This window comes from Anolis carolinensis, unplaced genomic scaffold (genome assembly GCF_035594765.1).
Source record: "Anolis carolinensis isolate JA03-04 unplaced genomic scaffold, rAnoCar3.1.pri scaffold_7, whole genome shotgun sequence".
Lineage (NCBI taxonomy): Eukaryota > Metazoa > Chordata > Lepidosauria > Squamata > Dactyloidae > Anolis > Anolis carolinensis.
The window spans coordinates 5,829,611-5,852,441 of NW_026943818.1; the positions used below are offsets into that span (position 1 = coordinate 5,829,611).

Here is a 22,831-nt window from a genome sequence, read left to right on the forward strand (position 1 = left end):
GCAAGGAATAGCAGATGGGAGTGACTCAGGGTGCCCTGCTCGAGGCAGCTGTCTGTTTGGGGAAACTGACAAAACCCCAAACAGTTGGGAGTGCTGCGCTGGGTTCTATTTATATTCTTTGTTTATATAGCTATCTTAAAGGAAACCTCTCTTTTTAAAAAGAACTGTTTGCAGTCATTAATCAGATAGTCAAGGAATGGTCCAGACCTTTGTGTTTTCTGTTTCTATGTAGGGTTGTGAATGTTGGAAAGCAAATTAAGTTGATAGGAAGAGAATCAATTATCTAGAGCAGTTGTTCCCAACTTTTTTTTTTACTATGGACCACTTTGACCAGGGACCAATTTGACCAGGGACCAATTTAATCAGGAACCACTTTGACCAGGGACCACTTTGACCAGGGACCACTTTGACCAGGGACCAATTTGACCAGGGACCAATTTAATCAGGAACCACTTTGACCAGGGACCACTTTGACCAGGGACCACTTGACCATGGACCACTTTGACCAGGGACCACTTGTCCATTGATCACTTTGACCATGGACCACTTTGACCAGGGACCACTTGACCATGGACCACTTTGACCAGGGACCACTTGACCGTGGACCAATTTGACCAGGGACCACTTTGACTATGGACCACTTGACCATGGACCACTTGACCATGGACCACTTTGACCAGGGACCACTTGACCATGGACCACTTTGACCAGGGACCAATTGACCATGGACCACTTTGACCATGGACCATTTTATCATGAACCGCTTTGACCATGGACCACTTGACCATGGACCAATTTGACCAGGGACCACTTTGACTCTCCAACATTAGTTCCAAAAGGGTTACGAATCAGTTTTTGGTCAAGTTTAGATTCGGTTTGGTTATTTCAGGTCCTGATTCTGAAAATTGCATTGGATAGACCACATCAGCTTTAGTTTCTGATACAGAACATATGCCATCCAGTAGTCGCCATCTGCTCACCCACAGAAAACCATTTTTCATAATCCAGAGCAGATGTGTTCGCTCTCGTTGCAATGGTGAGGCCATGGACCATATTTTAGTTCTTGGGGACCACTGGTGATCCATGGACCACAGGTTAGGAACCACAGCACTATTGACATGGTGCTGGGAGAGACTTTCTGAATGACAAATAAATGGTTTCTCGAGCAAATCAAGCCTGAACTCTCCATAGATGCCAAGATAACTCAACTGAGACTTTGCATATATCGTGAGAAGATAGTTGCACTGCTAAAAACTCAACCAAGGAAGCCATCTCTATTCTGCATCCACAAGATTTGAGCAGGACTAATGGTGACAGGTTGATTTGGAGGTCCCTCATCCATAGAGCTACCTTAAGTCAACGTTGACTTGATGACAATTAATAATGACTTCCAAACCACCAATTTCTTGTTCTTTCCAGGCTTTCAAGGGGGCCCTCATGAGTTCATACTGGTGCTCAGGGAAGGGAGACGTGATTGAGGACTGGTGCCGGTGTGACCTCAATGCCTTTGATGAGAACGGACTGCCCAACTGCAGCCCTCTCCCACAACCTGTGTAAGTATCTCTTTTTGGACAGCTAGACAACCAGCTTATTTCTCTGTGATATGGCAAAGTGATCACGGTAGACATTCTTAGTATTTTTAATTGTTTTAATTTAATTTAATTTAATTTGTTGTCCTATATTGGTTAAATATATTTTATTGCATGCCATCGTGTCGTCTTTAGAGACGGAGAAGAAATAAGAAATATGCTATTCAGTAAAGTCAACAATCAAGACTGTTACCAAGTTCACAAGTAGGTTGATGAAAAAGTTGGGTCTGAAGGTGGATGAGCTGCAGAGATAACCCTAGTTATTTTGTCCTTCAACCCAGGTTGCGACTCTCCCCCCACGTTGAACCTTCTAGCACTGTTGTCTCCTTGGAGTGGCTAGATATCCAGTTGGCCATCGGAACAAAAGTCTCAGACTACATCTTGCATCATAAAAAGGTTGACGAGTACACAGATACGGATCTCTACACAGGTGAGTCAGATCTTCCTCTAACAAGTTGAAGGACAACCAAAGTGTTTTTGGATGTGACTAGAGAACTTCACATAACCACTACTAGCTCCATCTGTCCAGTGTGTTGGACAACGTTGGATACAGTGCCCAATGGAATTGGACAATCATGTGTTTTATCATCTAAAGATGTTTGTATGTCAAAATGGGGAAGCACACTAAGTCCTTCTTGACCTTTTCTTTGGATCTTTAGAAGCTGATAAAACAGTGGTCCTCAACCAGGGTTCCCAGATGTTTTTGGCCTACAACTCCCATAAATCCCAAGCAGTCTACTAGCTATTAGGTTTTCTGGGAGCTGGAAACCAAAAACATCTGGGGACCTCAGTTTGAGAACCACTCTGCTAGAAGATGAACCCAAGTGCTTGAGGGACAACTTAAAAATACTGTACATCTATCTTTATTTTCTTTTGAATCATTTTTTTTCTTGTTAAATATCACTTCGGGGTCAAAGGACATGATGACCCATCCATCTAACCCAGTGGTTCTCAACCCGTGGGTCCCCAGATATTTTGGCCTTCAACTCCGAGCTGGTTAACTGGCTAGGGTTTCTGGGTGTTGGGTTGTTGTATGTTTTCCAGGCTGTATGGCCATGTTCCAGAAGTATTTTCTCCTGACGTTTCGCCCACACCTATGGCAGGCATCCTCAAAGGTTGTGCGGTACCTCACAACCTCAGAGGATGCCTGCCATAGATGTGGGCAAAACATCAGGAGAGAATATTTCTGGAACATGGCCATACAGCCTGGAAAACATACAACAACTCTGTGATCCTGGCCATGAAAGCCTCCGATAACACATTTCTGGGTGTTGTAGGCCAAAACACCTGGGGACCCACAGTTTGAGAACCACTGATCTAACCCAATATGGTAGCTTTGTAGCTTTGGTGTCACCATGTCAACATCTGTGAGCTCCAAATACTTTTGTAGACTTCTGCTGCTTTGTTGATGAAATCAATGTAATGTCTCTTGGAAATGAGACTTTCCTTAGGAGCTAGTTTTTGGGAAGTTTTGATGAGAGGTACTTTGGTTTTAGAGAGCTATGGTGGATAGAGTCTGTCTAGAGCTAGCATGGTGTGATGGTTTGAATGTTGGACAATGACATTGGAGACCTCCTTGGCCGTAGCAAGCCACACCGTCTCAGCCTTAGAAAACTCTGGGGTAGATTCACCTTGTGGTCACCATATGTTTGAAATGACTTGTACCTTACCTTAGACGATCCCTCGTAGTTCGAGGATGATGGTCTTCCAGTTGTGAGGTCTTGAGGGTGGGTTCTTAGGTGGCTGAAGAGACCTATTCTTGATCTGCATGTTCTCCCGCAGTGAGGACATCGGTTTCCAGGTGGAAGGTGGTCCCGGTCAGGGTTGGCTTGACGGGCCTTCCTCTTGGCACATTTCTCAAATGACTTGTAGACACCCAACAATAATACTCTTCCTACGGCCTCCGTCTGCAATGGAGCAAGTTCTCTCAAAGACGTCTAGAGGGCAGCACATCCCAAGCTTTGAGAACGCTCGGTTACACTAAATTCTTGTAACATTTGTGTTGTCCTTATCACTGTCGAGGTGTTATTGCAATTTCAGCCAGGTCTTTTATTCAAATGGGAGTAAAGGCACGAAAATCATGTTTGGAGGATCTTCGCTGTATTTTGCTTCTTCAGAACTTCCCAAGACTAAGACTAATGTAGTATTTGTACAGTTGGGGATGATGCTATGGAGTTGGGCTGGGTAACAATGGGATGGATTTGTAAGTTTTGAGTCTGTGTGGATGTAGCTGGCTGGGGAACATGAATCTGAAGGCAGGATATGCATGTGTTTGCACGCGTAAAGACACACTGATAGGAAACTCATTTCCTGAGTATTGACTCATATGTATTCAAAACACTAGTATCCAGACATTCTTATTGCCTCGGCACTATAAGAGGGTTTTGCAAGACCAACAGTGTTGTAACAATGGGACCGTGGACCATATTTTAGTTCTTGGGGACCACTGGTTGTCCATGGACCACTGGTGTAGACCCTCTAGCAGGGGTCCTCAAACTTTTTAAGTGGAGGGCCGATTCACAGTCCCTCAGACTGTTGGGGGGTTGGACTATGAAGAAATAGTCCAAAATTAGGATTGTTGTTGGGGGCCTTCAAGTCCTTTCAGACTTACGTAAACCCTAAGTCTAAAGTTGGCTTGGTATAGAGGCTCAGCCCTGTCTCAGGCTCTTGGGAAGAAGCCACGCCCACTCCTCTAGCTCCGCCCCCTGTGTCTTAACAGGTTCCTCAGGTGCTCAGCCCTGTCTCCGGCACTTGGAAAGAGGCCCCGCCCCTCCCCTGGCCCCACCCCGTGTCCTAATAGGTGCCATCACCACCCCCCTGGAAAGCTACAGCACCCACCAGGGGGCGGTAGCACCCACTTTAGGAATCACTGATCTAGATGTTCTCATCAGAACATCGGTTAGGAAAGGGACCCTCAAAGGCCATCTAGATTATCTCACCAGGCCATCAGAAGACCATAGATAAGGAAAGGGACCCTCAAAGACCACGTAGATGTTTTCATAAGACCATAGGTAAGGAAAGGGGCCCCCAAAGGCCATCTAGACAGTCTTATAGGACCATAGATAAGGAAAGTGACCTCCAAAAGCCATCTAGATGATCTCATAAGGCCGTAGCTAAGCAAAGAGACCTTCAAAGACCATCTAGACGATCTCATAAGACCATAAGTAAGCAAAGAGACCACCAAAGACCAGCTAGATGGTCTCATAAGACCATAGATAATGAAAGGGGCACCCAAAGACTGTCTAGATGGTTTCATAAGACCATAGGTAAGGAAAGGGGGGCCCAAAGACCATCTAGACAATCTCATAAAACCATAGGTAAGGAAAGGGACCCACAAAGGCCATCTAGACGGTCTCATAGGATCATAGATAAGGAAGGTGACCTCCAAAAGCCATCTAGATGATATCACAAGACCGTAGCTAAGCAAAGAGACCTTCAAAGACCATCTAGATGATCTCATAAGGCCATAAATAAGCAAAGAGACCTCCAAAGACCAGGTAGACATAGGTCAACCCAAAGTCTAAAGTTTAGGACAGGGGCCAGGTCAATCCGGCCCACGGGACTTAGTTTGGAGACCCCTGCCCTCTAGGATACACTGCAATATTTGATTGTGGATTCCTTACATGATAGGCATACCTTTCGCTTTTGGAGGTGGTTGGGGGGAATCAGGGAGACCTCCTTTATTTGGTGGCCATGAGCATGTGGTCAAGAAGGGCCTTGCTTGCCTCCAAAGATGTTGACCGACAGCTGAAGCCGTGGTGGAAGCCTGCAGGAATGAATTGCATGTGAGGCCGTAGCAAGGAAGCCGATGATGTCATTGTAGGAGCAGGCTCTGCAACTGGAAGAAAAGGAGTTTGTGTGTGTGCCGGCGTGTGTTTTACAGGGCGAGGCACAAACTGAAATGGCTCACCAGCATCTGGAACTAATATTAGCCCTTGGAAAAATGTTTTATGTCACTAATGCTGCTCTGGTGGATGGGTGAGAACCCCGAGAGATGGAGAAGAGCAAGGATATCCAGAGATATTTACTCATAACGAAATATTGTTATGGGCTCTGCATTTCTCCTCCATATACAAAAGAGTCCCATCATTTGGAAAACTAGTTTATCATGAAGAAAACTTAGGATGTTGTGCAGCATTGTGTTAAAGAGAGGGATTGTTTGCTTAGGACTTCAGGTTCATTTCTAGGTGGCTCATATACTGTATATACTGTATATACTCGAATATAAGCCGACCCAAATATAAGCCGAGGCATCTAATTTTACCACAAAAAAACTGGGAAATCATTGACTCAAGTACAAGCCGAGGGTGGTAAATTTCAGAAATAAAGATACATTAATTGAGGCATCAGTAGGTTCAATGTTTTTGAATATTTACATAAAGCTCAAATTTAAGATACGACTGTCCAACTCTAATTAAATAATTATTCTCATCTTCTTCAATGTAAATGTGCTTATGTATCCTTTTAATAATAATAAATACAGGAAAATAATATATATAATAATAAAGAGAGTAGAATAATACATGTAATAATAATAATATCAGAGTTAAATAATAAATGTATTAATAATAATAATAAGATCAGAGTTAAATAATAAATGTAATAACAATAATAATAATAATAATAATAATAGAGTAAAATAAATGTAATACATGTAATAATAATAATAAATACAAGAAAATAATACATGTAATAATAAATAGTGTAGAATAATAAATGTAATAATAAGATCAAAGTGAAATAAGAAATGTAATAATAATAATAATAATAATAATAGAGTAAAATAAATGTAATAGTAGCAACAATAATAGAGTACAATAATAAATGTAATAATAATAGAGTAAAATAATACATGTAATAATAATAATAATAGAGTAAAATAATACATGTAATAATAAATATAGTAGAATAACAAATGTAATAATAATAATAATAATAAGATCAGAGTGAAATAATAATAATATAATAATAATAATAATAATAATAGAGTAAAATAAATGTAATACAGTAGAGTCTCATTTATCCAAGCCTCGCTTATCCAAGGTTCTAGATTTTCCAAGCCATTTTTGTAGTGAATGTTTTCAATATATTGTGATATTTTGGTGCTAAATTCATAAATACAGTAATTACAACATAACATTACTGCGTATTGAACTACTTTTTCTGTCAAATTTGTTGTATAACATGATGTTTTAGTGCTTAATTTGTAAAATCATAACCTAATTTGATGTTTAATAGGCTTTTCCTTAATCCCTCCTTATTATCCAACATATTCGCTTATCCAAAGTTCTGCCGACCCGTTTAGCTTGGATAAGTGAGACTCTACTGTAGTAGCAACAATAATAGAGTAAAATAATAAATGTAATAATAATAGAGTGGCCATCCTTTGGGACATCTCATGAACCTAGATATCCCTCTATCCATAAACTAATCTGTTCCATTGATGATGTTTTGTCCTTGATAAGCCTCCACTGGTGAAGCCGAGGAGAGCTTCTTCCCCTCCCTTTCCTTTCTCTTTTATAAATTCAGGATGATGTCATGATCCTCAAATAGGAGGGAGAATTTGCCAGTGGAAGTGTGTCAGTACAGCAAACAATGGGCTCTCTGGAGTGATTTGAAGGCAAGGAGCTCATCCAGGACACACATAGCGATCACATTAAGACAAACTGAAGGGGATATGACCCACAGAAGCATTGGGGAGGGGAAGAAATTGGTCCCTGACCCCATATAGTTTCCCAAAAACCACAGAAAGAGTTGATGCCACAAGCAGATTTATCCTAATCTCTCCACATCTGTGTTCCATAGGCAAATAAACACAATAATAATAATAATAATAATAATAATAATAATAATAATAATATCACACAGTCCTAGACACTTGTGAAGTGTTCGACTTGTGATTTTGTGAAACGAAATCGAGCATATCTATCTTGTTTGCTATGTCATACAATAATAATAATAATAATAATAATAATAATAATAATAATAATAATAATCCAGTCTCTGACCAACACTGTCCGAAGTTTTAGTACTGATACCAGTAAGGAGTTTGGTTTGGACAAATGTTCGACAGTGGCATTGAAGAAGGGAAAAATCATTGAAAGTGAGGGCATAAATATGCCTAATGGCCAAACAATAAAGTGTCACCAGCCAGAGGCCTATAAATATCTGGGCATACTACAGCTGGACAACATCAAGCATGAACATGTGAAGACTGTGGTCAGCAAAGAATACACACAAAGGGTCAGAAAAATTCTCAAAAGCAAGCTCAATGGAGGCAACACCATCAAGGCCATAAACACCTGGGCCATACCTGTCATAAGATATACTGCTGGCATCATAAACTGGACACAGGTGGAACTGGACAATTTGGACAGAAAAACAAGAAAACTCATGACCATTCATCATTCACTGCACCCTCACAGTGATGTTGACCGGCTATATCTGCCTAGAAGATCAGGGGGCAGAGGATTCTTACAAGTAAAACAAGCCGTCAAAGAAGAAGAACATGCCCTGGCAGAATATGTAAAGCAAAGTGAAGAACCTGCTTTGATTGAAGTCAAAAATCAGAAACTCCTCAAAGTACAGCAGACAAAAAAACCAGTGCAAGAAAACCGCACTACAAACTAGAGCTGACAACTGGCACAACAAAACATTGCATGAAAAGTTCCTTCACAAAATTGAAGGAAAAGCTGATGAGGAGAAGACCTGGCTCTGGCTCACGAATGGGACCCTGAAGAAGGAGACAGAAGGCCTGATCCTTGCAGCCCATGAGCAAGCCATCAGGACAAAGGCAATTCAGGCCAAGATCGCAAAATCAGCTGATGACCCAAAATGCAGACTGTGCAGCTGTCCTCAGCTGCTGTAAGAAAATCGCACAGACAGACTACAAACAGAGGCACAACTATGTGGCCCAAATGATTCATTGGAACTTATGCCTCAAGTACCACCTCCCAGCAGTAAAGAACTGGTGGGATCACAAACCTGCAAGAGTATTGGAAAATGAGCACGCAAAGATATTGTGGGACTTCTGAATCCAGACTGACAAAGTTCTGGAACACAACACACCAGACATCACAGTTGTGGAAAAGAAAAAGGTTTGGATCATTGATGTTGCCATCCCAGGTGACAGTCGGATTGATGAAAATCAACAGGAAAAACTCAGCCGCTATCAGGACCTCAAGATTGAACTTCAAAGACTCTGGCAGAAACCAGTGCAGGTGGTCCCGGTGGTGATGGGCACACTGGGTGCCGTGCCAAAATATCTCAGCTGGCATTTGGAAACAATAGGCATTGACAAAATTACGATCTGCCAACTGCAAAAGGCCACCCTACTGGGATCCGCACGCATCATCCGAAAATACATCACACAGTCCTAGACACTTGGGAAGTGTTCGACTTGTGATTTTTGTGATACGAAATCCAGCATATCTATCTTGTTTGCTGTGACATAATAAAATAATAATAATAATAATAATAATAATAATAATAATAATAATAATAATAACAACAACAACAACAACAACAACTCAGCCACTATCAGGAACTCAAGATTGAACTGCAAAGACTCTGGCAGAAACCAGTGCAGGTGGTCCCAGTGGTGATGGGCACACTGGGTGCCGTGCCAAAATATCTCAGCTGGCATTTGGAAACAATAGACATTGACAAAATTATGATCTGCCAACTGCAAAAGGCCACCCTACTGGGATTTGCACGCATCATCCAAAAATACATCACACAGTCCTAGACGCTTGGGAAGTGTTCGACTTGTGATTTTGTGATACGAAATCCAGCATATCTATCGTTTGCTGTGACATAAAATAATAATAATAATAATAATAATAATAATAATAATAATAATAATAATAATAATAATGATAATAATAATAAAAAACATGCCCTGGCAGAATATGTAAAGCAAAATTATGAACCTGCTTTGATTGAAGTCAAAAATCAGAAACTCCTCAAAACACGGCAGACAAAGAATCAGTACAAGAAAACCGCACTACAAACTAGAGCTGTCAATGGACAACGCTGGCTCTTCGGCTTAGAGATGGAGATGAGCACCAACGCCCAGAGTTAACATCAGTGGAAAATCTTTACCTTTTTACACTCACATATATATGTACCCTGGGCTACATGCTGCCCACCCCTGTGGTAGAAAGGACATGAATGAAGAGGAGTCTTTGCAAAAATAAAGGGCGATCTTGAACTCAGCTCTGCTTCTGGGTCGACAGAGGGCACTCCTCTGCCACCCAGAGCAAGGAGGAATGAAAGTAGAATGAAAAGGGCAGCCAACGCTGCCAGCTGACCTTTCTCAAGCAGTTCATGGGTTTCCAGAGCAGCAGAGGTGTCAGTGGTGTAGAGCAGTCACAGTTTCCCAGTCACTGCCCGCCGCAGCAACAAGGCAAGGGGGCACGTTAAAGGGGAGACAGGCTTTATGCATCCCAAATGGGACCAAAGCCGTGTCGTCTATTCACGTTCCATTGTCCCCAAACGTAAGCAGATAGAGATTATGATCACAAAGGGGAACCTAGAACTACTACGTCATACAAAACTCAGTCTCAAGGAAGAATCAATCTGAGACACTAATAAACACATATTAGATACACAACTACTAAAACTGCTGAACTTGCTGATCTAAAGGTTGGCGGTTCGAATCTGGGGAGTGGAATGAGCTCCTGTTGTTAGCCCCAGCTTCTGCCAACCTTTGAAAACATTCAAATATGAGTAGATCAATAGGTACCCCTCTAGTGGGAAGGTATCCCTTTTTCTACACACCATATACACATTTCTTGGCTGGCCTGATCCTGCTGACATATTCCTAAGTCTGCGATAGAGAATAATCCTAAATCTCTTCATCTAGTTCATCGTTGACGTGTCCACAACTCCAAGGTTTTCCTGGGAGAAGACTTTCTGCTCAGAGAAAATCCTTCTATGGTTCTTCTAGAAAAGCGGTTCTCAACCTTGGGTCTCCAGATGTTTTGGCCGAAAAGTCCCAAAAATCCCATCCAGTTTACCAGCTGTTAGGATTTCTGGGACTTGAAGGCCAAAACATCTGGGGACCCATAGATTGAGATGAAGGCCGAAACATCTGGGGACCCACCGGTTGAGATGAAGGCCCAAACATCTGGGGACCCACCGGTTGAGATGAAGGCCCAAACATCTGGGGACCTACAGGTTGTGATGAAGGCCTAAACATCTGGGGACCCACTGGTTGAGATCAAGGCCCAAACATCTGGGGACCCACAGGTTGAGATGAAGGCCCAAACATCTGGAGACCCACAGGTTGAGATGAAAGCCCAAACATCTGGGGACCCACAGGTTGAGATGAAGGCCCAAACATCTAGGGACCCATAGGTTGAGATGAAGGCCCAAACATCTGGGGACCCACCGGTTGAGATGAAGACCCAAACATCTGGGGACCCACAGGTTGAGAGGAAGACCCAAACATCTGGGGACCCACAGGTTGAGAGGAAGGCCCAAAAATCTGGGGACTCACCGGTTGAGATGAAGGCCCAAACATCTGGGGACTCACAGGTTTGGATGAAGGCACAAACATCTGGGGACCCATAGGTTGAGATGAAGGCCCAAACATCTAGGGACCCACAGGTTGAGATGAAGGCCCAAACATCTAGGGACCCATAGGTTGAGATGAAGGCCAAAACTTCTGGGGACCCATAGGTTGAGATGAAGGCCAAAACATCTGGGGGCCCATAGGTTGAGATGAAGGCCCAAACATCTGGGTACCCATAGGTTGAGATGAAGGCCCAAACATCTGGGGACCCACAGGTTGACATGAAGGCCCAAACATCTGCTGACCCACAGGTTGACATGAAGGCCCAAACATCTGCTGACCCACAGGCTGAGATGAAGGCTCAAAAATCTGGGGACCCACAGGTTGAGAACCACTGCTCTAAGCTAGCATTTTTCAAACTTTGGTCTTCCAGATGTTTTGGATTTCAGCATCCAGAATTTCTGACCCTTGGCCAAGCTGGTTGAGGTTTTGCAGAGTTGGAAATCCAAAACTGGAGGACCAATGTTTAGGAATTTTTGAGTGACCCATGGTCCTGTTGCAAGATAAGATTATAGTACTTTTATGTGTGTTCCCCAACAACTGTTATTTGGAGGCACATGGACTCAGCATATATGATGGCAGCATATAGTCATCTGCCATCAGGACAACTAATCAGCCTTAGACATATCCTGCCAGATTTCCTCTAATCCCTTTTCAAAGCTATCCTAGTCAGTGGCCTTGACTGTCTAGAAATCCATCTTGCACTATAGTTGCGATAATTGCTACCGATAGAAAAGCCTTTTCGATTCTCAGTCTTCTGTTCTTGCAAGATGTCTTGTTTAAGCCCAGGTATCAATCAATATTTGGAATGTCAGATAATGATGATGATGATGATGATGATAATAATAATAATATTTCCCGACTATTCACGAGGTAGGTTACAGAATAATTTATTTATTATCTATATATATAAAAGGGTAATGGAATCACGGCACTGGACAAAACAACTAAACTAAACGCCCCACAACCTTGAAAATTGACAACACAACCTCTCATCCACGCCTCTACGTTCATACAACAAAAAGAAAAGAAAAATTAAATCCTAGCCACAGCAACGCGTGGCCGGGCACAACTAGTTTCCTATATTTTTACCCCGCTCTTCTCACCCCGAAGGGGACTCAGAGCGGCTAACAGTTTGGCCACTTCAGTACCATATTTTGAATATGAGGGTTGAATGAAAAGTAATGCCTCCACCTTGGTAACTCCTCAACAGTTGGCAGTACTGGCTTGTTTAGTAGACTCTCCTCTACAGTTCCATTTGGCAGGAAGCCTTAGCATTGAACGGTTGTGTTGTTAAAGTGTGAAGTATGGAATCCTGCGCAGACGGCGAAGTCTTAGCATTCAATGATTGTGTTGTTAAAGTGCAAAGTATGGAATCCTGCACAGACGGGGAAGCCTTAGCATTGAACGGTTGTGTTGTTAAAGGGCGAAGTATGGAACCCTGTGCAGATGGGGAAGCCTTAGCATTGAACAGTTGTGTTGTTAAAGGGTGAATTATGAAACCCTGCACAGACAGGAAAGTCTTAGCATTGAATGGTTGTGTTGTTAAAGGGTGAATTATGGAACCCTGCACAGACGGGGAAGCCTTAGCATTGAACAGTTGTGTTGTTAAAGTGCGAATAATAATAATAATAATAATAATAATAATAATAATAATAATAATAATAACTTTATTTTTATACCCCGCCCCATCTCCCCGAAGGGACTCGGGGCGGCTTACATGGGGCCTTGCCCAATAAAACAATCAAATATTAAAACATAGCAATAAAACAATTATCCAGTAAAAACATCAATTACAGTAAAAAACAATCGTTAAAATCGACATAAAACACACAATATTAACACAGGAGACTAATTCATTGAACCCTGCACAGGTGGGAAAGCCTTAGCATTGAATGGTTGTGTTGTTAAAGTGCGAAGTATGGAACCCTGCACAGATGGAGAAGCCTTAGCATTGGACGGTTGTGTTGTTAAAGTGTGAAGTATGGAACCCTGCTCAGACGGTCAGTCAATGCGACTTAAGCCATGTGCAGTTGTTGAATTCTTGACAGCAGAAGGTGTCACCCCAAAGGAGATTCATCGGAGAATGCAAGCTGCTTATGGTGGTTGTGTTGATGTGAGTCCTGTGCATGTTGGGCGAGTAAGTTTAAAGATGTTGAGTTGGGAACATCTGACTTGCGTGACAAACAAAGAGTTGGTCGTGCTGTGACAGCAACCACCGAGTTTCACAAACAAAAGGTTGACAGATTGATCCAGGATGATCGTTGTATCACTCAGAAATAAATTTCAAGCATAATCGGCATTTCACAAGAACGTGTGGGTCACATTTTTGCTTTCCTTGGCTGTCGGAACATCTGTGCACGATGGGAACTGCGAGACGCTGGATACAGAAACAGAGTGTTGACTTCTTCTTGTCTGGTGATGATGTGGAAAAGTGAATAGTGGTTGTTAAGGAGCACATTCCAAGGATTATTTCTGAATTTGATTTATTAAAATGTTCCCATCCAAACCCAAGTAACGAAGGTGAAGGCATTACTTTTCATTCAACCCTCGTAAATTTGCTTTAACCAGAAGCTGGCCACTTAGAGTGCCTCTGGTGTCACTGTGAGAAGGTCCTCCATTGTGCATGTGGCAGGGCTCAGGTTGCACTGTAGTCAGTGGTCTGTGATTTGTCCTCTCTACACTCATATGTTATGGGCTCCACTTTGTAGCCCCATTTCTTAAGATTGGCTCTGCTTCTCGTTGGTGCCACAGCACAGTCTGTTCAGTGCCTTGCAAGTTGCCCAGACTTCTGTGTGCCCAGGAGGGAGTTACTCATCTGGTATCAGCAACTGATTGAGGTTATGGGTTCAGTTGATTTCCCCTATAATAGGCAGTAAGAGCACCTAAAGCTTTAGAGAGCTACTGTTCAACCATTTCAAAGCTCCCTGCAGTGATGGCACGATCGTCAGTATAGATGAAACTTTTTGTACCTTTTGGCAGTGGCTGGTTATTTGTGATGTTAAACATTGATGGAGCTATCATGCTCCCCTGAGGCAGGCCATTCTTCTGTTGGGGTTGTTGTATGTCTTTCGGGCTGTGTGGCCATGTTCTGGAACATGGCCACATAGCCCGAAAGACATACAACAACCCTGTGATCCCGGCCATGAAAGCCTTCGACAACACATTCTTCTGTTTTTTCCATCTGGAACGCAACAAAAAAGCCAAACAAAGTTAAACGACAAAATAATGAAAACACATTTAAAAAATTGTAAAACTAGATGGATTAGAAATCAGCTGATTTTCCCTGTAATAGTCTGTAAGAGCACCTAAAGTTTCAGAAAGTTTCTGTTCAACCATTTCAAAGCTCCCTGCTTGAGCAGTGATGGTGCCATCATCAGCATAGATGAAAAACCAAACAAAGTTAAATATAGTTAAACGACAGAATAATTAAAACTCATAAACATTCTAAAACTAGATGGATTAGGAATCAGCTGATTTTCCCTGTAATAGTCTGTAAGAGCACCTAAAGCTTCAGAAAATTTCTGTTAAACCATTTCAAAGCTCCCTGCTTGAGTGATGATGGCACAATCATCAGCATAGATGAAAAACCAAACAAAGTTGAATATAGTTAAACGACAGAATAATTAAAACACATAAACATTGTAAAACTAGATGGATTAGGAATGATCTGATCTTCCCTATAATAGGTAGTGAGAGCACCTAAATCTCCAGAGAGCTACCGTGGCGTGATCATCAGCATAGATGAAAAGCCAAACAAAGTTGAACAACAGAATAAATAAAACACATAATAAATAAATATATTAAAATGCATTTCTATAAAATATATATTAAACTAGCTGTGCCCGGCCACGCGTTGCTGTGGCGAAGTATGGTGGTATGGGAAATAAAGTATTGAGGAACTGGTGGTAGTTAAGGTAAATGGTAAAGGTTTTACCGGGCTGTGGGCTGTGGCGCAGGCGGGAGAGCAAGCCAGCTGCAATTAACTGCAATGAATCACTCTGACCAGGAGGTCATGAGTTCGAGGCCCGCTCGGAGCCTATGTTTGTTTGTCTTTGTTCTATGTTAAAAGGCATTGAATGTTTGCCTATATGTGTAATGTGATCCACCCTGAGTCCCCTTTGGGGTGAGAAGGGCGAAATGTAAATGCTGTAAATAAATAAATAATAAATAAATACCTTACATTATGTCCATTATAACTGGGTTATATAGCTGTGTGGAAGGGCCTTGAGTCTGCACTGCCATATAATCCAGTTAAAATCAGATAATCTGTATTTTATAGGCAGTGTGGAAGAGGCCTAAGTGAGGCCTAACTCTGCCTGTCCCCTGGGCTGAGTGGGTTGCTAGGAGACCAAGTGGGAGGAGCTTAGCCTTGTAACTGGCAGCAATTGGATAAAAACAATTATTCCTCTCCCTCTAATTAGGACTTTATTTTTCTTTCCTTTTTGTTGTATGAACCTAGAGGCATGGATGAGGGGTTGTGCTGCCAAGTTTAGTGTTTCTGGGATGTGTAGTTTTGTTGTTTTGTCCTAGGCCGAAATTTCATTACCCTTTTATATATATAGATTATGTGGAACAGAGATTAAACGCAGGACACAAGTTTAACATTCATGCTTCAAACTGGCCGGGTACTTCCATGGTTCCTATAGAATCCTAGAGTTTATAGTTTGGGGAGGAGTAGAGCGCTATTGTCTTCCCAAACTACAGTTTTCGGCGCGGGTCAAGCCTGCGCATTGAATATCATTTCGTAATCACGAATTTAACAAATTTGTTACGACTTATGACGACTAACAAAAAAATTGCACACCCCTATTATTTATAGAAAGACTATATTTATTATTATTTAAAACATTTATAGTCTGCCCTTCTCACCCCGAAGGGGACTCAGGGTGGAGCTTTACCACAGTATCTGAACCAAGATATACCCTGCAGTATAATAAAGTGTCATTCAGGCTTGTGTAACAAGTAACAGTATCTTTACTTCAGTTCAAAATATCAAACGGGGCAACAATATATACAGCAGTCTCTCTGAATTCACACAGAGAACATAGGGAATACATAGTCCTTATAAATACTGTATATACTCGAGTATAAGCCTAGTTTTTCAGCCCTTTTTTAGGGCTGAAAAAGCTCCCCTCGGCTTATACTCGAGTGAGGGTCCTGGCCGACTTCTATTCAGGTCGGCTTATACTTCAATATATAAGTATTCAGAGTTGGACAGTCTTATCTTATTAAAGTCTTATTAGCTTAAATTACAGTTTTATATAAAGATTCAAAAACATTTAACCTACTGATGCCTCAAATAATGCAATTTTATTAATATCTATTTTTATTTTTGAATTTGACCTGTAGCTTCTGCATTTCACCTCATCTTATACTCGAGTCAATACATTTTCCTAGTTTTTTGTGGTAAAATTAGGTGCCGCGGCTTATATTTGGGTCGGCTTATACTCTAGTATATACGGTAATTTTATTGGTATCTATTTCTGAAATTTACCACTCTCACTAATCCAAGCCTCGCTTATCAAAGCCTCTGGATAATCCAAGCCATTTTTGTAGTCAATGTTTTCGATATATCGTGATATTTTAGTGCTAAATTTGTAAATACAGTAATTACAACGTAACATTACTGCATGTTGAACTACTTTTTCTGTCAAATTTGTTGTATAACATGAAGTTTTGGTGCTTAATTTGTAAAATCATAACCTAATTTGATATTTAATAGGCTTTTCCTTAATCCCTCCTTATTATCCAACATATTCACTTATCCAAGCTTCTGCCGGCCCATTTTGCTTGGATGAGACTCTACTGTATATTTAAGACGTTGACTACAAAAATGGCTTGGATAATCCAGAACCTTGGATAAGCGAGGCTTGGATAAGTGAGACTCTACTGTATCATTTTACTCTATTATTATTAAAAGCACATTTACATTGACGAAGATGATAATAATGATTGAATCAGAGTTGGACAGTCTTATCTTAAATTTGAGCTTTATGTAAATATTCAAAAACATTTAACCTACTGATACCTCAATTAATGTAATTGTATTGGTATCTATTTTTATTTCTGAAATTTACCACTCTCGGTTTATACTTGAGTCAATGTTTTCCCAGGTTTTTTTTGTGGTAAAATTAGTTGCCTCGGCTTATATGCGGGTCGGCTTATACTCGAGTATATACGGTGATAAACTTTTCCCATGTTTATTTTATTTATTTATTACAATATTTATATCCCGCCCTTCTCACCCAACAGGGGACTCAGTGCAGCTTGCAATAAAACACACATATAAAAACTGTACAATCTATATATATAAATGAGTGATGGCATCATGGCGACCCACAAAACAACAAAACTACAGCCCCCCCAACCTCGAAATTTGACAACACAATCCATCATCCACGCCACTAGGTTGATACAACAAAAATAAAATTAAAATAAAGTCCTAATTACAGGGAGAAGAATAATAGTTTTTATCCAATTGCTGCCAGTTTGAAGGCTAAGCTCCGCCCACTTAGTCTCCTAGCAACCCACTCAGCCCAGGGCACAGGCAGAGTTAGGCCTCACTTAGGCCTCTTCCACAGATTATCTAATTTGCACTGGATTATATGGCAGTGTAGACTGAAGGCCCTTCCACACAGCTATATAACCCATTTAGAATCTTATATTATCTGCTTTGAACTGGATTATCTTGACTCCACACTGCCATATAATCCACTTCAGTGTGCATACTAAACATAGACAACCATACAATAGACATTCAATACCACCACTACCTCAACAATTTCTCACCAACACCACCAGACAATGCCACAGCAACGCGTGGCCGGGCACAGCTAGTACACTATATATTGTTTGTATGATAAAACCAATTAGGAAATGACATTTATAACTCAGGAACAAAAGTTGTGTTGCATAGTGATGTGCATGGGATAGCACTGTAAATCACCATATTGGAAATCTCGAGTGCTTGGTGTTCTCTCCTCACTCCTTACAATGTGCTTTCTCCTTTTCTTACCCATCTCCCATGAAAGGAGGAAAAAATGACCCTTTGTGATTTCTGCCTTGGCTGAGAAGTCCAAGAGGCCCAGTCTGGGTCTCTCCATCGAGTGTCTCCAACCAGTCTTGTTTTTGCGCTTGTTCCTTTGAAACGGACAAATCCACCCATGCTGACCCTGGACCTATGGCTTCTTGCTTTGTCGGCATGGGATCGGGTGGAGTCCTGGCGTCACACCTGCTGGCCAAGACGTTGCTGGGGAATATAATTTGGAATCCTAGGCAGGATGACTACCTGCCAGAAGCAGAGGAGGCATCATGACTCACGGTGGGCAAGGGGGGAATCTGTCTGAGTCAGAGCCTCCCAAAGCGGAGCATCTCATGCACGGACTACCGTTCCAGATTGGATTGGGTTGGGTGTCTCCGTTGGGTAACATTTTAGTGTCTCCAAATGCAGACACATTGGAAATACACAACAATTCTTCCTTCTTGTTCCGTACCCCACCGCCCCGTTCTTGATGAGTTTACATCCAAGTTGTCAATGTTGAACGGCCGAATTTAGCCTTACATCTTGCTGCGTGAGAAGGTTGTGATCTTTCTTTCCAGACTTACGGGGCCATGCGTGCCCTCAGATCCTCCCTTCTGTGTAGCCTATGTCGGGATTAATTTAATTTCTAAAACACTAGTAAAACAAGTACAGTAGAATCTCACTTATCCAAGCTAAACAGGCCGGCAGAAGCTTGGATAAGCGAATATCTTGGATAATAAGGAGGGATTAAAGAAAAGTCTATTAAACATCAAATTAGGTTATGATTTTACAAATTAAGCACCAAAACTTCATGTTATACAACAAATTTGACAGAAAAAGTCGTTCAATACGTAATAATGCTATGTAGTAATTACTGTATTTACAAATTTAGCACCAAAATATCACAATGCATTGAAAACATTGACTACAAAAATGTGTTGGATAATCCAGAACGTTGGATAAGTGAGTGTTGGATAAGTGAGACTCTACTGTATATTGAAAACATTGACTACAAAAATGGCTTGGATTATCCAGAGGCTTGGATAAGCGAGGCTTGGATTAGTGAGACTCTACTGTATACAAAGGGATCTTTGGGAGTACTGTGAAGAGACTATGAACGCCTAAGGTTCTTTTAGGCAGGGAGAATCTTTTTATCCCACCGCTGCCATCAATTTGTAAAGGACTAATTACGACTGCCACCAAATTTGTGAAGATGCAACCACCAAAGACTCAGAGAGACCTTTTACTTTTTCCCCCTTCTTATTCACTTTAGTTGGTAGCATAACTTGGTTTATAATACATGCAACAGAGGCTTCGATGTTGGAAAAACAGGAACAAGTTTATTCAGGCACAGAGTTTAGTGATTACAATATTGATTCTCACTAGGAGGTATTTTATTTAACAGTTACAATACAAGAATGAGATGAGTCAAACTCTCTAAAGTGTCACTTCTTTCTCTGCTACTTTAAAACCACTGTCACCCCTGTGATGTACGATCACAGATTCTCTGTGCCTTCCCAGGACACAGACTACATTAAATAAGTCACCAAACTTATTTTAAACTGACTCAAAATGAGCAATTGAGTCTCCCTTGATCCCTTCAACCTAGGATCAATCTTCCCAGTGCCTCATCAGAGCACAGACTGAACTTCTTTTTTAAACTCTGCACTTTCTTCAACTAAACGGCAGTTGGCTCCGCCTACTTCTCCATGGCAACCAGCCTCTGAGTGCTAAGATGCAGTAACTGTAATACTTACCCTTTTAAAACACAAACACACAATTAAACAGCATCTGTAAACTAAAAATTCATACTTCATTACAAGTACCTTTGTCAGAAAGAGATTGTAGCATAAGCTTTGGTAGAGTAAAGGCCATAGGTAAGCAAATAGACCTCCAAAGACCATCTAGGTGGTCTCATAAGACCATTGGTAAGGAAAGGGACCCTCAAAGGCCATCTAGATGATCTCATCAGGCCATCAGAAGACCATAGATAAGGAAAGGGACCCTCAAAGGTCATCTAGATGGTTTCATAAGACCATAGGTAAGGAAAGGGACCCTCAAAGGCCATCTAGACAGTCTCATAGGACCAAAGATAAGGAAAGCAACCTCCAAAAGCCATCTAGATGATCTCATAAGGCCGTAGCTAAGCAAAGAGACCTTCAAAGACCATCTAGATGATCTCATAAGACTATAGGTAAGCAAAGAGACCTCCAAAGACCAGGTAGACGTAGGTCAACGCTAAGTCTAAAGTTTAGGACAGAGGACAGGTCAATGACCTTGGAGGACCATATCCGGCCCATGGGCCTTAGTTTGGTGACCCCTGAGCTAGACGATCTCATAAGACCATAGGTAAGCAAAGAGACCTCCAAAGGCCATCTAGATGGTCTCATAAGACCATCAGTAAGGAAATGGACCCTCAAAGGCAATCTAGATGATCTCATAAGGCCACCAGAAGACCATGGGTAAGGAAAGGGACCCTCAAAGACCATCTAGATGGTTTCATAAGACCATAGGTAAGGAAAGCGACCTCCAAAAGCCAACTAGATGGTCTCATAAGGCCATAGCTAAGCAAAGAGACCTTCAAAGACCATCTAGACGATCTCATAAGACCATGGGTAAGCAAAGAGACCTCCAAAGACCAGATAGACTTAGATCAACCCTAAGTCTAAAGTTTAGGACAGGGGCCAGGTCAATGACCTTGGAGGGCCACATCCGGCGCCAGGCTTTAGTTTGGGGACGCTTGACCTAAACGTGGTGGTGTTTCCTTCTGAATGGCCATCTGTTGGGAGTGCTTTTCCTACGGCAGCTGAGCTGTGAGTCCACATGATTGTGGCCATGTGGACACAGATATATGGTTCCTTGTTCCTATCAGTAGAACATTTACAGGGAAACCAATGTCTAGTCCTGTCCGCATATTCATGGTAGGGGTTTGTGTACAGTATTTGCCTTCCAAGTCCCTTGTTGACCTGAATTCCATAGTTTTTTTTTCCTTCGGCGAGGTGGTTTTGCCAGTTCCTTCCAGAGCTGTATTAGCTGGAGAGTGTACACACATTTGGACAGTGGGGGGAATTAAAATTTGCATACATTCCTCGGCTAACAAGCAAAGCAATCTGGCATCGGCATCTTCCTTCTACCCCAGTTTGCCCTGAATCACCATCCTCAGGAGGCAATCCTTTGGATTGGGATGGTGACCAGCATGCTTTGAGCCAAGGACCGGGAGTGGAACAGCATTGTGTGTGTGTATATAAACACACAACGTATGAGAAGAACTTGATCACTGGAGCATCTCATCTCCAGCTAGATTTCAAAGCATTCCAGATTGCATTATGTGTGTCTGGGACTGAGTTGGCTCCCCACTGCTCTGGAATCCGAACTCGGGGGACAGAGGGGGTGAAAGACAACCCATAATAATCCTGCTATCACCTCTTTACAGAAGAATTTGGCATAACCAAGTCTGGTCTTCATCCAGACCCTCCAGCGTTAACAATTCATGCGTGGTCAATGTTCTTATGCAACTTTCCTCTGGATGTTTCAACGAGTAGAAGAGTTTGGTCTAGTTGTCACTTCTTTACCCTGCAGCCATTGATCTAAAGCTATTGGTTTCCTTCTGTATTGAGGTGTGGCTGTTACTTTGTTGTTGTTGTTGTTGTTGTTGTTGTTGTGCAAACAAAGAAACCAACCTACCAACAAATATCCAGGAGTTAAACCAGTGATTCCCAAAGTGGGTGCCACTGCCCCCTGGTGTGCGCTGCAGTGATCCAGGGGGGCGGTGATGGCACCTATTAGGGGGCAGGGCCAGGTGAGGGGTGTGGCTTCTTCCCAAGAGCCTGAGACAGGGCTGAGGATCTATACTTCTCCTGAGGTGCTTTTTGGGACACAGAGGGTGGAGCTAGAGAAGGAGGCGGGGCCTCGTTCCAAGAGCCTGAGACAGGGATGAGGATCTATACCTCTCCTGAGGTGCTTTTTGGGACACAGAGGGCGGGGCTAGGGGTGGGGGCGGAGCCTCTTCCCAAGAGCATGAGACAGGGCTGAGCCTCTATAACTCTCCTGAGAGGCCTTTTAGGACTAAAGGGCGGGGCTAGGGGTGGGGGCGGGGCCTCTTCCCAAGAGTGTGAGACAGGGCTGAGCCTCTGTATACCTCCCCTGAGGCGCTTGTTAGAACACAGGGGCGGGGTATAAAGCCCCGTCAGGCACTCTGGAAGAGGCCCCGCCCCCTCCTCTAGCCCTGTGGCAGGCTCCACAGGACAGGGATAGAAGCTCAGCCCTGCCTCAGAGCTTGAAACTCTCAGTCCATGCAATGGACTTTCCATGCAGTGTTTTGTTGTGCCAGCTGTCAGCTCTAGTTTGTAGTGCGGTTTTCTTGTACTGATTTTTTGTCTGCTGTGCTTTGAGGAGTTTCTGAATTTTGACTTCAATCAAAGTAGGTTCTTCCCTTTGCTTTACATATTCTGCCAGGGCATGTTCTTCTTCTTTGACTGCTTATTTTACTTGTAAGAGTCCTCTGCCCCCTGATCTTCTAGGCAGATATAGCCGATCAACATCACTGCGAGGGTGCATTGAATGATGAATGGTCATGAGTTTTCTTGTTTTTCTGTCCAAATTGTCCAGTTCCATCTGTGTCCAGTTTATAATGCCAGCAGT

The 22,831-nt window shown here is 42.2% G+C and overlaps 1 protein-coding gene across 4 annotated transcripts in view; it reads left to right on the plus strand.

Annotated features, from left to right (window-relative positions):
- astn2 (astrotactin 2) overlaps window positions 1-22,831 on the plus strand; it is a 615,168-nt gene that overhangs the window by 545,951 nt on the left and 46,386 nt on the right. For all 4 annotated transcript variants that reach the window (XM_062959683.1, XM_062959682.1, XM_062959684.1 and 1 more), the window contains 2 exons: window positions 1,420-1,553; window positions 1,871-2,019. In XM_062959683.1, the coding sequence (XP_062815753.1) occupies window positions 1,420-1,553; window positions 1,871-2,019 (283 nt within the window). The remainder of the gene's footprint in view (window positions 1-1,419; window positions 1,554-1,870; window positions 2,020-22,831) is intronic.